Source organism: Borostomias antarcticus (genome assembly GCF_949987555.1).
Source record: "Borostomias antarcticus genome assembly, contig: scaffold_83, whole genome shotgun sequence".
NCBI classification, from domain to species: domain Eukaryota; kingdom Metazoa; phylum Chordata; class Actinopteri; order Stomiiformes; family Stomiidae; genus Borostomias; species Borostomias antarcticus.
The window spans coordinates 374,098-387,500 of NW_028176176.1; the positions used below are offsets into that span (position 1 = coordinate 374,098).

The 13,403-nt window shown below is 46.9% G+C and overlaps 3 protein-coding genes across 3 annotated transcripts in view; all 3 read right to left on the reverse strand.

Moving 5' to 3' along the window:
* The window catches only part of mcama (melanoma cell adhesion molecule a), a gene marked incomplete at both ends in the record, with an annotated part of 46,420 nt that overhangs the window by 2,570 nt on the left and 30,447 nt on the right, over window positions 1-13,403 (reverse strand). The window lies entirely within an intron of this gene.
* LOC311328725 (transmembrane protein 205-like) lies at window positions 450-8,621 on the reverse strand. Its single transcript, XM_084462651.1, has 4 exons — window positions 8,520-8,621; window positions 3,439-3,661; window positions 3,179-3,342; window positions 450-999 (listed from the first exon to the last, which is right to left on the reverse strand). Exons 2-4 carry the CDS (start codon window positions 3,536-3,538, stop codon window positions 697-699), a joined length of 567 nt encoding a protein of 188 aa, XP_084318777.1. The 5' UTR covers window positions 3,539-3,661; window positions 8,520-8,621; the 3' UTR covers window positions 450-696.
* Window positions 9,739-10,238, reverse strand: LOC311328726 (uncharacterized protein). The gene is made up of 2 exons (XM_084462652.1): window positions 9,967-10,238; window positions 9,739-9,869 (listed from the first exon to the last, which is right to left on the reverse strand). The coding sequence occupies exons 1-2, from the start codon at window positions 10,226-10,228 to the stop codon at window positions 9,808-9,810; spliced, it is 324 nt and encodes a 107-aa protein (XP_084318778.1). The 5' UTR covers window positions 10,229-10,238; the 3' UTR covers window positions 9,739-9,807.

The following is a 13,403-nucleotide window of genomic DNA, read 5'->3' on the forward strand; positions in this document are numbered from 1 at the left end:
TTGGGAGGCATGGCCACCACGATCTGAACCCGAGTGGTGTTTTGTTGTTGGACTTCTGTGCTAGTCACGGTTTGTCCATAACAAACACCATGTTCAAACACAAGGATGCCCACAAGTACACCTGGCATCAGAACACCTTAGGCCGAAGGTCGATGATCGATTTCGTTATCGTATCATCTGATCTGAGGCCATGCGTTTTGGACACTCGGGTAAAGAGAGGGGCAGAGCTGTCCACTGATCACCAAAGGTGAGGTATGTGTGGAGCGCCAGCGTGCAGTCAGGTCATCTCTGCTCTCATCCCTCCATGGAGACGCATACACCAGGGCTGCATCTCAATCAACTGTAGCATATTCAGCACTAGACCAACCTAAATTCAACATAACCCTTTATTTTAATTCGAAAAGTTCCTGAGCCACCTGGCTGAGCAGTAGTAGCCAGGTACTTCAGTGATTAGTACTCTGGCTACATCATTCTGGTAGAGGAATGAAGGCACTTGTCTGAACATTCTACCTCAAAAGAACACACTAGAGTGACATCAGCTACTGACTGATATGTCAGCTTTGATATAATCAAACACAAACCTTTCTGGAAGTCTGATTGGCTGAGTGAGTGGGAGTGACCGTTTGCGAGGTCAGGCCCAGTTGGGCAGAGTTATTGGCCTAAGTGGAGGGATGACAGTTCTGACCGGTGCGTGTGTTATAGCGTGATGAGGTTCTCAGCCATGTAGAAAAGGCTGTAAGCGTTGCAGGTTATACAGCAGAGGTTGCAGAGAGACGACAGGAGCCTGTAGAGCCAGAGGCGACCACTCAGATGGCTGTATTTAACATCCGTCTCACACAGCTTGGCGTAAGCCTCCCTGTTGGACGAAAGGCCGATGTCTTGGCCCAGTCCGCACGCCTGTTCGATGAGGTGCATGTCAGCCATGATCTCAGAGGTCATCTGGCCAAACCACTGAGCGTTCACGGCCGCCACCGTCACACACACGAAGAAGATGCAGATCTGAGGGGAGACAGAGACACCGTTCAGAGAACATTATTAAACACTTAGAACCGCGGCTTTTCAATAGCGGTTGAAGTACTGAATTTAAAATTATTCTGTCAGTGTCTATTCAATATTTACCCCCCTGCCCTGACGTTTACATACTATACATGTCTACGTTGATGATGACAAAATGTGGATTACAAAAGAAGTTCTTTCTTTTTTTTAACACGTCCTATAAGCGCGAAAAGCAAAGTCTTTGAAGTTAACATTGGTACCCAATGGTACTAAGGTGTGAAAAGCCCCGCCTCTCTCCTCTGGCCGAATTTAATGCGTTTACTATAAGTGAATTGAGACAATGAATACAACATAGAAAATGAATATAAGTAATTTGGAGACTATACTCTATACTGAGCAGAATCACAAGAAGGACCAGGATGATGCCAAATCCACACAAAAAACCTGCTCGTCTCGCAGCATCACTTTGTGCCTCCTTGACTCCAATGTTCCCGCAATAAAATCAGAGAACTGGGTAAGCTGCTCACAGAAACCTCCACGGTTGTGTGGCATCACAAAAGAATGACCTGGCAACAATCTGCACTTATTTCTCACAAGATCGAGGAGAGAGGGAGAGAGAAGGAGAGAGAGAGAGGGAGAGAGGGAGAGAGAGAGAAAGACTGACTTTATTTACCCCAAAACAAAAGTTCTGAAATGTATTTACATTGAGATGTTTTTTTTCAACATATGATCAAGAAGCTATGCTAAGCTAGGCTATGGCTTGTCAGGGGGCGCGCGCTATCGGGATGCAGATTGATAGGTGGCCATTAATGAGAATAATAGGACAATACAGATCTGACAGCCAAGACCTGACGCCCATGAGTGTGTGCCTTAGCGGTTACTGGTATGAAAGCTCTGCGCTTCCAGTGTTAATGACTGATCAAGACTTAAAGGAGTAGTAAAGGGAAAATGCATGTTTAGCCCTGTTTTAAAGGACAATGCTCGTTTTTGACAACCTGGACCTTATTTACGACATATTATAAGACGTTTGACTCACCGAGATCACTTTGGTGTAGTTCGGAGGCATGTAGAAGAAATTTAAAATCCAGCGCGAGCCAGTATATGCATATAATGGCGATGGTGGGGGCACCGGGAATGCAGTTTCTAAAAATCTATTTTCTGCCGCGAAACGGTTGTTTTCATCAATCTGTCTTTATGAATCGCTAGTTGTGCTTACATAGAGCGTAGGCCTGTTGTGGTTGTTCACATGCCCCCACCACCGCCATTATATGCATATACTGGCTCGCGCTGGATTTTAAATTTGTTCTACATGCCTCCGAACTACACCAAAGTGATCTCGGTGAGTCAAACGTCTCATAATATGTCGTAAATAAGGTCCAGGTTGTCAAAAACGAGCATTGTCCTTTAAGGTTACGTATGATCATATACAATGGTTCAGATCAAAACATTGACAAAACGAGCACTTCTGATAATTGCTCTACCACTGTTTAGGTCATACAATGGATGTGGGTGGGCACCGTGAAAAATCATTCAAAAACATGTTAAACTCTCAATTTCAAAGACAAGAAGCTCACCGAGGGGGTAATTGGTGTCCGTTGGTGTTCTGACATCAAATTCGCCACAAAGTATGAATCCTCTAGGGTTTTATTGATCATTTTATGAAATCCATTGACTTGTATTGGAGTAACCGTTGTAGATGTGTAGATCAATCCACAGAGGGGATTCAGGAAGCGGAACTACTTACGGTAGCTATTGTTATTGTTTATGTTGCTAGGCTACCTAGTATGCATGTGCTGCGACTAAATAGTTCTATGCTGAATATTTTAAAAAGCCTTTCCAGATGAACTAGAATCTTACTTTATGGCGAATTATATGTCAGAACGCCAACTAACACCTCGGTGAGTTTCTTGTCTTTGAAATTGAGAGTTTAACATGTTTTTTGAATGATTTTTCAAGGTGCCCACCCACATCCATTGTATGACCAAAATGGTGGCAGAGCAATTATCAGACTTTCTCAAAAGTGCTAGTTTTGTCAACGTTTTGATCTGAAGCATTGTATATGATCATAAGTAACCTTAAAACAGGGCTAAACATGCATTTTCCCTTTACTACTCCTTTAATGACCTATGACCTACACAGCCACATATGCACGTCTCGTAAGCAAACGCACACACACACACACCTGAAAGGCTTCCCTGTCGTCCAACATGTCGCTGGGATGGTAGACGGCGTAGAGCGTGAGGTTGAAGAAGGCACAGGCTGAGCCCATGTGAAGGTAAAAGGGGATGAGGCGAGACTGAATGAACCCATAGGTATGTCTGTTCAGGTGGTTGTTCATCACAAAGCCTGCAGAGAAATAAGACCTGGATATTAACACTGTGGACCCTGCTAGAGGCCAGGACTTGGTTAGGGGGGGGAAGGGTCAGAGGGTCCAGTACTCACTTGAAATGAAGGTGACCCAGATCTGCATGCCCCAGTAGGTGGAGAGCAGCAGCAGCTGAAGCAGCTTGGCTGTGTCACTGGGATCCCGGTCAGTAGGCATGCTCCCTGCTGACTCCTCTTATCCAGTTCTTCGGGCTGTCAACCACAAAAACTTTCTCTCAGCCTGTCACCTCCACTCTTCTCCCACTCTTCTCCCTTCCTGGTTTTGCCTGTGCCAAGGTCCCTGATAAGAGAGGAAAATGGGCGATAATTGCACTCCAAACTACACCAGTTTGGTATACAGACAGCAAAAGAGATCCACGCAGTCTTGTATGTTAGCAGACAACCTTGACTGGCAACCTTCCCCCAAAACCACCTCTCTCTCAAGAGGAATGAGGAACACGTTAAATATAACAACATCCACGCCCAAAGTCAACAAAGTTGCTAACCAGAAGGCAGCAACATTGTGTGAAAAAACAGTCTATTGTTACTTATTTGCTTACAAACCCACTCTGAGGGATGTGAAAATCGCAGTGCAGTGCAAAATAGCCACTACATTAAATGGAACAAATTTTGTTCTGATCGGTCTTCGTCCGACAACTCGACTGTAACATCTGACTCCTAGTCGCCAACCCAGACATTGGTTTCATAGCATGACACACAGATTGTGCTTACGTTTTGTTCATCATAATATAGCCATGCATCCCTACTAACACAGTGGGTTGCAGCAACGTTGCACATAAGTTGTACTTAGGTAAGTTGCAACGTTACCATCAGGCGATGTTGTGACAACGTCCATCTAAGGTCGAAAATAACTTTACCCTCCTAAGTCTAATTAGACTTTTCTGCAACGTTGCAGAAACATTTGCAATATGGGTCCCTGCAACGTCATTAAATAAACGTTGCAGTGACGTTGGATTAAAGTCCTATTAGGCTAGCATTAGGATTGCTATCGGGCTATCCCGTGACGTCACTGCTTGCTGGTTCACAGTTAAAGTAGGCAGGATTCTTTGCCAAACTGCTCCTGTCTTTTTACAAAAAAAAAAAAAATTCGCTTATATCCTTCATATTGTACTGTATGTTGAGGTTAATAACGCATCTTAGAAATGTTATTGATTGTATATTTCCCTGTTTGTTATAAATTGAATGCTTTTTCATTAATTAAAAAAAATTCTAACTTTTCGGTGTCGACCAAGATATCATTTTTCAAAAGACGTGTCGAGAAAACCCATTCATTCTCTCGGCATTGTGGAACGCTTCCACTAGGGGGCGATGAGATTACTTTCCCTCCTATAGATGGGTTCGCCGCCTACGTCACAGCAGAGCGAGCACGCAGCCTCTCGGTAAAAAGGAACGAGCGAACGAGGAACGAACTCGCTAGCTACTCGTTTCATGTAGCTAATTATGCCTCAAAGCTGCTGTGCTGTGAACTGTACAAACAGAAAAGGACAAGATGATGGCCTCAGATTCTTCAGCATCCCCTCGAGATGTCCCCCTTTTCAGAGGAACCGTCGAAAGCTGTGGTTTAAAGCCATAAAGAGAACAGATTGGGGACTAACAAACACAGTGTGGTGCGCACTTCATCTCTGGTAAGTTATACCAGTTACCTCGGGGTTTTTTTCCTCATCAAATTACATTGATTTGACTGTTGGTTTAGCTATTTATTTGTTTACTTACCGGTAATAATTTAAGTAAACAGAAGTAACTCATAACCTGCACGCTAAACTAAGTTCAGGAATTGGAAGCCCAATGCTAGCTAGCTAACATTAGCTAATGCTAGCTAGCACGCTACCTAATGATAGCTAGCTAACGTTAGCTATTGCTAGCTAGCACGCTACCTAGTGTTAGCTAGCTAAGTCAAGGCCCGAACTTGACTAACGTTTAGACAATATTGCAAATAATCCGACAAACTATTGCAAACCTTTTTTCTGTTACTGCTGGCTTTGTGTTGGCCGCGAACATTTGCAGAAACATAAGCAAGCGAACGGTCTGAGCTGGTAGTTTGTGTTAGTTAACGTTACTCTAAAATGGCCGCTGCACATGTGAATTGTTTGTTGTTTGACTCTGCTGAATTTGAGACTCACATTGGGAGCTCACTCGTGTCAGGCTTTCTAAGGACATCACGAATCTTAGGCTAATATTACATAGGCAACAGTGAAGGCGAAGCCAAGATAATGCTTTATATATTTTCCATTTGTCTGGAAAGTGGGAGACTGAGAACAATGCCACCCACGAGGTAAGCGGGTTACCGGACAATAGCGTTAGCTCGAAACAAAGATGGAGGCAGCTTTGTTTGCCACATTAGTAATATCGGTGGTGGATATTGTTGGAGTTCGAGTCAAAAACAGGCGTTCCTGTTAAAACTGAAACTGCATGTTTGTGTTGAAATGAAATGTCTATGCCTACTGCACACTGATAGTTGGACTATTTTTTATTTATTTTGAATACCATTTTACTCATCTTGCAGATTTTCCAAGCTTGTCCCATGTGGGCGAGCGGGGCCCAGGCCCCATGTATAGCACCCCAGCCAGATCATACAGCACCCCAGCCAGACCAGGTAAGAGTGGCATGTACTGCTGTGGTGTCTACCTGTCTTGTCTTTATTTAGTTTCCCTCCAAATGCCAGAAGCCAAAGCCAACACCATAAAGTTTCCTGCTAATCCCTTTAGGTTTTCAGTTAGCTCTGTGATTGGCTTTTTTAGATTGAATACCATTTACTCATCTTGCAGATTTTCCGAGCTCATCCCCTGTGAGCGAAAACCATGCGAGCCCAGGCTTCATGTATAGCACCCCAGCCAGACCAGGTAAGAGTGGCATGTACTGCTGTGGTGTTTTGATGTCTACCTGTTAATGTCTTAATTTATTTTCCTTCAAATGCCAGAAGCCAAAGCATGCTGCCAACACCATACAGTTTCCTGCTAATCCCTTTCCTTTATCCCTTTTGTTTTTCAGTTAGGTCTGTGATGCCGTCGCCCAATAAAACGGCTCCAGCACCATTGACTCCATGTAACCCTCTACCTAATCGATGCTGCTCTGCAGTTGCTGGTATGGGACTACTTCATGTTGCATGCAGGGATATATTTTGAGTTTCATTTAGTTTTATGTCAATGTACTTATAGCCACATCTGTGTTTATCTAGATTTCCTGAGGTCTGTACATCAGCAGTTCTCAGAGATGCGGGAGCAACTCCGTGAGCTTGCACGGACTGTGAGGGAACTGGCCCAGAGCACGTGGCCTGTGGAGTCTGGAGCCCAGGGAGAAGTGCTGGATGTACTGAACCCTGCCCAAACGGACGAGGAGCTGCAGGTCTGTGAGGCCAGGTTGAAGGACCGGGAACATCAGAGGAAGATGGTGAGTGTCTGCAGGGCGGAACTTTGTCTTATTTTTGCAGTGCAGGTAAGGGTACAGTAAATGACTGTCTTTGTTTTGCAGACACAATACCTAGGTGCCATTGGTGGCAGAGACTTGGCGGACACAGTCCGGCGGGTGCTGTCAGCTGTAGCCACACATGCGGTGTGGAGCGCCTACAGTGTGCACGGGAAGAAGGGGAAGAAGCCACTGAAGAGTATGACACTCTTCAATGTTCTAACACGTAAGAAATGGTTCATATTTTGAATATTTTTTAATACATCGTCTTTGTTCCATGACCGATGTGAATTGAAACCATTACCTTTCTTGATAACTTAAAGGTGCAGTGATGGTCTCCATGCCAAAGGCTACGATGGCGGAGGTGGCCGCCCAGCTGCAGGAGACATTGAAACATGCCCCTGCTAAATGCAGAAGGGTAAGTGATGTCTTTTTTTTTGGTTTCTCCTACCCAGTGACACTGCATGGTTCCAAAGATTGTGTACCACTTTTTTGTGCATGTATGTGCGTTGTGTATTTACGGCCATTTCATTGTGTCTTTAGGTATCTGCAGAAGTCCGCCTGAGCACAGCCCATCCAAGAACAGTCCATCTGAGCACTCCCCAGCATTCTGATGAGGAAGACTTCCCTTCCTAGCTGCCCCCCAGCCCATCTGACGCCCACCCCCAGCCTATCTGAGCACAGCCTGCCTTTTTTTTTTTTTTTTAAATAACTTTTTTTGTAAATAACTTTTTGTATTATTTTTTTTTAAATCCTTTTTGTTTTTAAACTTGTTTATCATGTTGCAGGCCAGACATTGTGTACTTTTTTAATAAAATAAATTGTTCTTGACTGAATGGTGTTGTCATAACTTTTGTACCATAATTTTGCTTGCTGCATTGACTATGACATTAATAGGCTCTTTGCACAAGCTCCACTACTTCCTGACACTCTACAGGCGTATTTCTTTCCTGTCCTATACTAGTGGATGGAAGTGATTGATCAGGTGTGCTGAACACCGGATTCATCGCTATTGCTATCCAATAGTATAGGACGGTAAAGAAATATGCCTGTAGAGTTTCAGGAAGTAGTGGAGCTTGTGCAAGGAGCTGATTTGTTTTGTAATGCAAATTATATATATGTAGCCAACGGAAGTGTAGACCACTTGCAGCAACGTAATATAAGTATATAAGTAATATATAAACGTGTATACAACGTTGCAGCAATATACATCGAACTCATCACGGAAATCACAACGTTGTGTACACATTGCAGGCACGTTGCAGACACGTTGGACCTGCACGTTGCAGCAACTTGTGTGCAGATACCGCGTTTGCGTTGCATGCACGTTTAACTTGACGTTGAGTGGACCATACAAAAGTCTAAATTGCACGTTTCTGCAACATTGCTGCAACCTGATTGTGTTAGTAGGGATGCTGCACTGAATTCAAAGTTATCCTTGACTATACACGAATAGATCAGCATGGCTCGCTGGCTAGGCTATCAGTCTTACTCAAGTTGATACAGGCTTGAACTGCGTGCCAAGTTATCTAATTAACATTTATTCGCTGTATAGTGACCCGGTCCAGGCAGTATAAATGTATCTGGCACGCGAGACGTGTCACTTGTCAGAGGTGAAGTGTCAAACTGGCTAGCAAAATAGCCTCCACCTTGACTCCTGCTAAATACAAACTACAGTGAACACGAACCCTTTTTGTAGTTTGTTCAACTGCTCTTCTTTCGTTTTGAACACCTACCTGTTGGTGGTACTAGTTTGCCCGCTTTCATTGTCAGTGTTGTTATTTTAGTTGAAAATGTAGTGTTTATAGCTAGCTAACTAACTTGCTATGTATGTTTCATGAGGCGTGTGTAATCTGTCGGAGAAGGATTTCCTGCTTGGAAGATTGAGCTTGACAAGGGACCAGGCGCGTGCAGAGTGAGGTAATGACGCCCCCTTGCAGCCTTCGGCAGCAGTGCAGCTAACAAACAGGCAAACAAGCCTAGTGGCCCATAGCACTATTATTTTAGGCCCATATAATGATATTACAGTAGATTGGAAAATACCATCCCTATAATGATATTAGCCAAACCGACAATTCACAATACGTAATCTGGTTTCTTATGATAGGATAACCCATATTACTGATTTGTCCAATATTCAACATTAAGACTTTTTGTTTTGTAAAAAGCAGGACTGATTTTAAACATTTTATTTCTTAAAATCTTGTTAATGACATTGACATTCCAATATTTACACAAATGGACAGACTGCAGAAAACTACAATAAAACCGAATTCAAGCTATTACATGCACCAAGGTCACATCTCTAGTGCAACAGCCAATTCATTTCCTTCATGATTATCAACACCAACATATGGTAATGCAGAGCAGCGGAAAATCGGCACTCTTCACTTAAACAGCAATAGTAAAGTAATGGCACTTATTGCTTTCAAATCCTTCAATTGGCAATATACTATACAACAGGTAAAACTATACATATAGAAAGTAATACAATACAAATAGAATACAATACCTAGCTCCCACCGATTAGATTTCAAAAGAGAAAACACAAACTGTCAGATTACGCTTCATATATACTCTGTGTATGCTTCATATATACTCTGTGTGTATGCTTCATATCTATACTCTATGTGTATGCTTCATATCTATACTCTATGTGTATGCTTCATATATACTCTGTGTATGCTTCATATCTATACTCTGTGTATGCTTCATATATACTCTGTGTGTATGCTTCATATACTCTGTGTATGCTTCATATATATTCTATGTGTATGCTTCATCTATATTCTATGTGTATGCTTCATCTATACTCTATGTGTATGCTTCATATAAACTCTATGTGAATGCTTCATATATACTCTGTGTATGCTTCATATCTATACTCTGTGTATGCTTCATATATACTCTGTGTATGCTTCATATATACTCTGTGTATATGCTTCATATGTGTTTGCTTCATATATACTCTGTGTATGCTTCATATATACTCTATGCATACAGTACACACCCACTCGTTCAGAGTTAACACCCCCAGGCGGCCAACATCTGCATGTCGTTGTCATCCTCCACCCTCTTCTTGGTTGCTGTAAAACAGGGAGACGACGTCACTGAGTGAGGAGCCTATGCTGCTGGGTACCAGAACGTGGCATCACCACGCCCCCCGAGGACGCTCATACTTACGGGTGCGCTGACTCGGCTGGGCCGAGGGCAGCTTGTGGGAGGGCACACTTGGCAGCCTGTCGTGGGAGGGCGCGCTGGGCAGCCTGCAGTGAGAGGCCGCGCTGGGCAGCCTGTCATGGGAGCGTGCGCTGGGCAGCCTGTCATGGGAGCGTGCGCTGGGCAGCCTGTCGTGAGAGGGAACGCTGGGCAGCCTGCCGTGAGAGGGCACGCTGGGCAGCCTGTCGTAGGAGGGCGCGCTGGGCAGCCTACCCATGTTCTTCATGCTCTCCTCCAGCTCCAACTCTGCCAGCTCTGCCAACAGCTCATCCTGGGGGAACAAAACAGGGGTCTCCAGCTATGACTCTCCTCAGACAGACAGACAGACAGACCCAGAGGGGCCATAATAACCAACAATACATGCAGTGTAAATCTGACAGTTTGAAAAGTCTGGATGGGCAGTGGCTAGTTTTCTGTGCAAAACTAGAATGGAGAAGTTAGACGCCTCCTTCCCTCCACTAGTCTGGGTGTCCACCTTGGGCAAGTGGTAGTACCCCCTAGCCCCCCTACCTGGGGTTACAGGTAAAAAACCCTGATGACAGAACAACTAAAAGGAAGAGAGACCCGGCCCGGAGGAAGCCCGGGGCCCTCGTCTGGAGCCAGGCCCAGACGGAGGGCCCGCATGCGAGCGCCTGGTGGCCGGGCTTACCACGGAGCCCAGCCGGGCCCAGCCCGAACAAGCAACGTGCCAACACCATCGTATCCTCCATCGACCCACCACCCGCGGGAGGAATTGTCGGGGTCGGGTGCGCTGCCAACTAGGTGGCGGTGAAGGCGGGGGGCACCGACGGACCGGACCCGGGCGACAGAGGCAGGCTCTGGGGACATGGAATGTGACCTCGCTGGGGGGGAAGGAGCTGGAGCTTGTGAGGGAGGTGGAGCGATACCAATTACACCTGGTGGGGCTAACCTCCACGCACAGCACCGGAACCAAACTCCTGGATAGGGGTTGGACCCTGTTCTTCTCCGGAGTTGCTCACGGTATGAGGCGTAAGGCAGGTGTGGCTATACTAGCTAGCCCCCAGCTGAGCGCCTCTGTGCTGGAGTTCACCCCAGTGGACGAGAGGGTCGCCTCCCTGCGCCTTAGGACTGTGGGGGGGGGGGGACTCTGACTGTGGTTTGTGCTTATGCACCAAACAGCAGTTCAGAGTACTCGGCCTTCCTGCAGACCCTAAGTGGAGTCCTATTTGGGGCTCCTGCAGGGGACTCCACTGTCCTACTGGGGGACTTCAATGCACACGTAGGCAATGATGGAGAAACTTGGAGGGGCGTGATTGGGAGGCATGGCCACCACGATCTGAACCCTAGTGGTGTTTTGTTGTTGGACTTCTGTGCTAGTCACGGTTTGTCCATAACAAACAACATGTTCGAACACAAGGATGCCCACAAGTACACCTGGCATCAGAACATCTTAGGTCGATGATCGATTTCGTTATCGTATCATCTGATCTGAGGCCATGCGTTTTGGACACTCGGGTAAAGAGAGGGGCAGAGCTGTCCACTGATCACCATCTGGTGGTGAGCTGGTTTCGATGGCGGGGGAAACTTCTGGACAGACCTGGAAAACCCAAGCGTGTAGTGAGGGTGAACTGGGAACGTCTGGAGGAAGAGCCTGTCCGGAGAGATTTTAATTGCCACCTCCGGCAGAGCTTCTCAGGCATCCCTGTGGAGGTTGGGGACATCGAGCATGAGTGGTCGGTGTTCAAAGCCTCCATTGCTGAAGCTGCGGCTGGGAGCTGTGGCCTGAGGGCCATAGGTACCTCAAGGGGCGGTAACCCTCGGACACCGTGGTGGACAGCGGTGGTCAGGGAAGCCGTCCGACTGAAGAAGGAGGCCTTCCGGGATATGTTAGCCCGGGAGACCCCAGAAACAGTTGCAGGGTATCGACTGGCCCGGAGGGCTGCGGCTTCGGCCGTGACCAAGGCAAAGCAGTGGGTGTGGGAGGAGTTCGGAGAAACCATGGAGAAGGACTTTCGGTCGGCACCAAAGTGTTTCTGGAAGACCATCAGACACCTCAGGAAGGGAAAGCGGGGGACCATCCAAGCTGTATACAGCAAGGAGGGGACACTGCTGACCTCAACTGAGGAGGTTGTTGAGCGTTGGAAGGAGCACTTTGAGGAACTCCTGAACCCGACTAATCCACCCTCTACGAACGAGGCAGAGCCGGAAGATGATGGGGGGTCGTCAATGTCCTTGGAGGAGGTCACTGAGGTAGTCAAACAACTCCACAGTGGCAGAGCCCCAGGGACTGATGAGATCCGTCCAGAAATGCTGAAGGCGCTGGGTGTAGAGGGGCTGTCTTGGTTGACACGCCTCTGTAACATTGCGTGGAAGTCTGGGTCAGTGCCGAAGGAGTGGCAGACTGGGGTGATGGTCCCCATATTCAAAAAAGGGGACCAGAGGGTGTGTGCGAATTATAGAGGCATCACATTACTCAGCCTCCCAGGGAAAGTTTACTCCAAGGTGCTGGAAAGGAGGGTCCGGCCGATAGTCGAACCTCAGATCGAAGAGGAACAATGCGGATTTCGTCCTGGTCGTGGAACTACCGACCAGCTCTTCACTCTCGCAAGGATCTTGGAGGGGGCTTGGGAGTTTGCCCAAACTGTCTACATGTGTTTTGTGGACTTGGAGAAGGCTTACGACCGGGTCCCTCGAGAGGTCTTGTGGAGGGTTATGCGGGAGTATGGGGTGAGGGGGTCCCTACTTAGGGCCATCCAATCCCTGTACACCCAGAGCGAGAGCTGTGTCCGGGTCCTCGGCAGTAAGTCGTCTTCCTTTCCGGTGGGTGTTGGCCTCCGCCAGGGCTGCGCTTTGTCACCAATCCTGTTTGTGATTTTCATGGACAGGATATCGAGGCGTAGCCGGGGGGAGGTGGGTTTGCAGTTCGGTGAGCTGGGGATCACGTCACTGCTTTTTGCAGATGATGTGGTCCTGATGGCATCAGCTGCCTGCGACCTCCAGCACTCTCTGGATAGGTTCGCAACTGAGTGTGAAGCGGCTGGGATGAGAATAAGCACTTCTAAATCTGAGGCCATGGTTCTCAGCAGGAAACCGGTGGCCTGTCCGCTCCGAGTAGGAAATGAGTCCTTACCCCAAGTGAAGGAGTTCAAGTATCTGGGGGTCTTGTTCACGAGTGAGGGAACCATGGAGAGGGAGTTTGGCCGGAGAATTGGAGCAGCTGGTGCGGTTCTGCAGTCGCTTTACCGCACTGTTGTGACGAAAAGAGAGCTGAGCCAAAAGGCAAAGCTCTCGATCTACCGGTCTATCTTCGTCCCCACCCTCACCTATGGTCATGAAGGATGGGTCATGACCGAAAGAACGAGATCACGGATACAAGCGGCCGAAATGAGTTTTCTCCGGAGGGTGGCTGGGGTCTCCCTGAGAGATCGGGTGAGAAGTTC

What these genes read in the sequence shown, in the direction of transcription:
- LOC311328725 (XM_084462651.1), bottom strand. Translation starts at nt 3,538, where the DNA reads ATGCCTACTGACCGGGATCCCAGTGACACAGCCAAGCTGCTTCAGCTG. An exon ending in CTGGGTCACCTTCATTTCAA is followed by an intron (nt 3,343 to 3,438) that starts GTGAGTACTGGA and finishes ATTTCTCTGCAG; the next exon opens with GCTTTGTGATGAACAACCAC. An exon ending in ACGACAGGGAAGCCTTTCAG is followed by an intron (nt 1,000 to 3,178) that starts GTGTGTGTGTGT and finishes GTCTCCCCTCAG; the next exon opens with ATCTGCATCTTCTTCGTGTG.
- LOC311328726 (XM_084462652.1), bottom strand. Translation starts at nt 10,228, where the DNA reads ATGAAGAACATGGGTAGGCTGCCCAGCGCGCCCTCCTACGACAGGCTG. An exon ending in CCAGCCGAGTCAGCGCACCC is followed by an intron (nt 9,870 to 9,966) that starts GTAAGTATGAGC and finishes CCTGTTTTACAG; the next exon opens with CAACCAAGAAGAGGGTGGAG.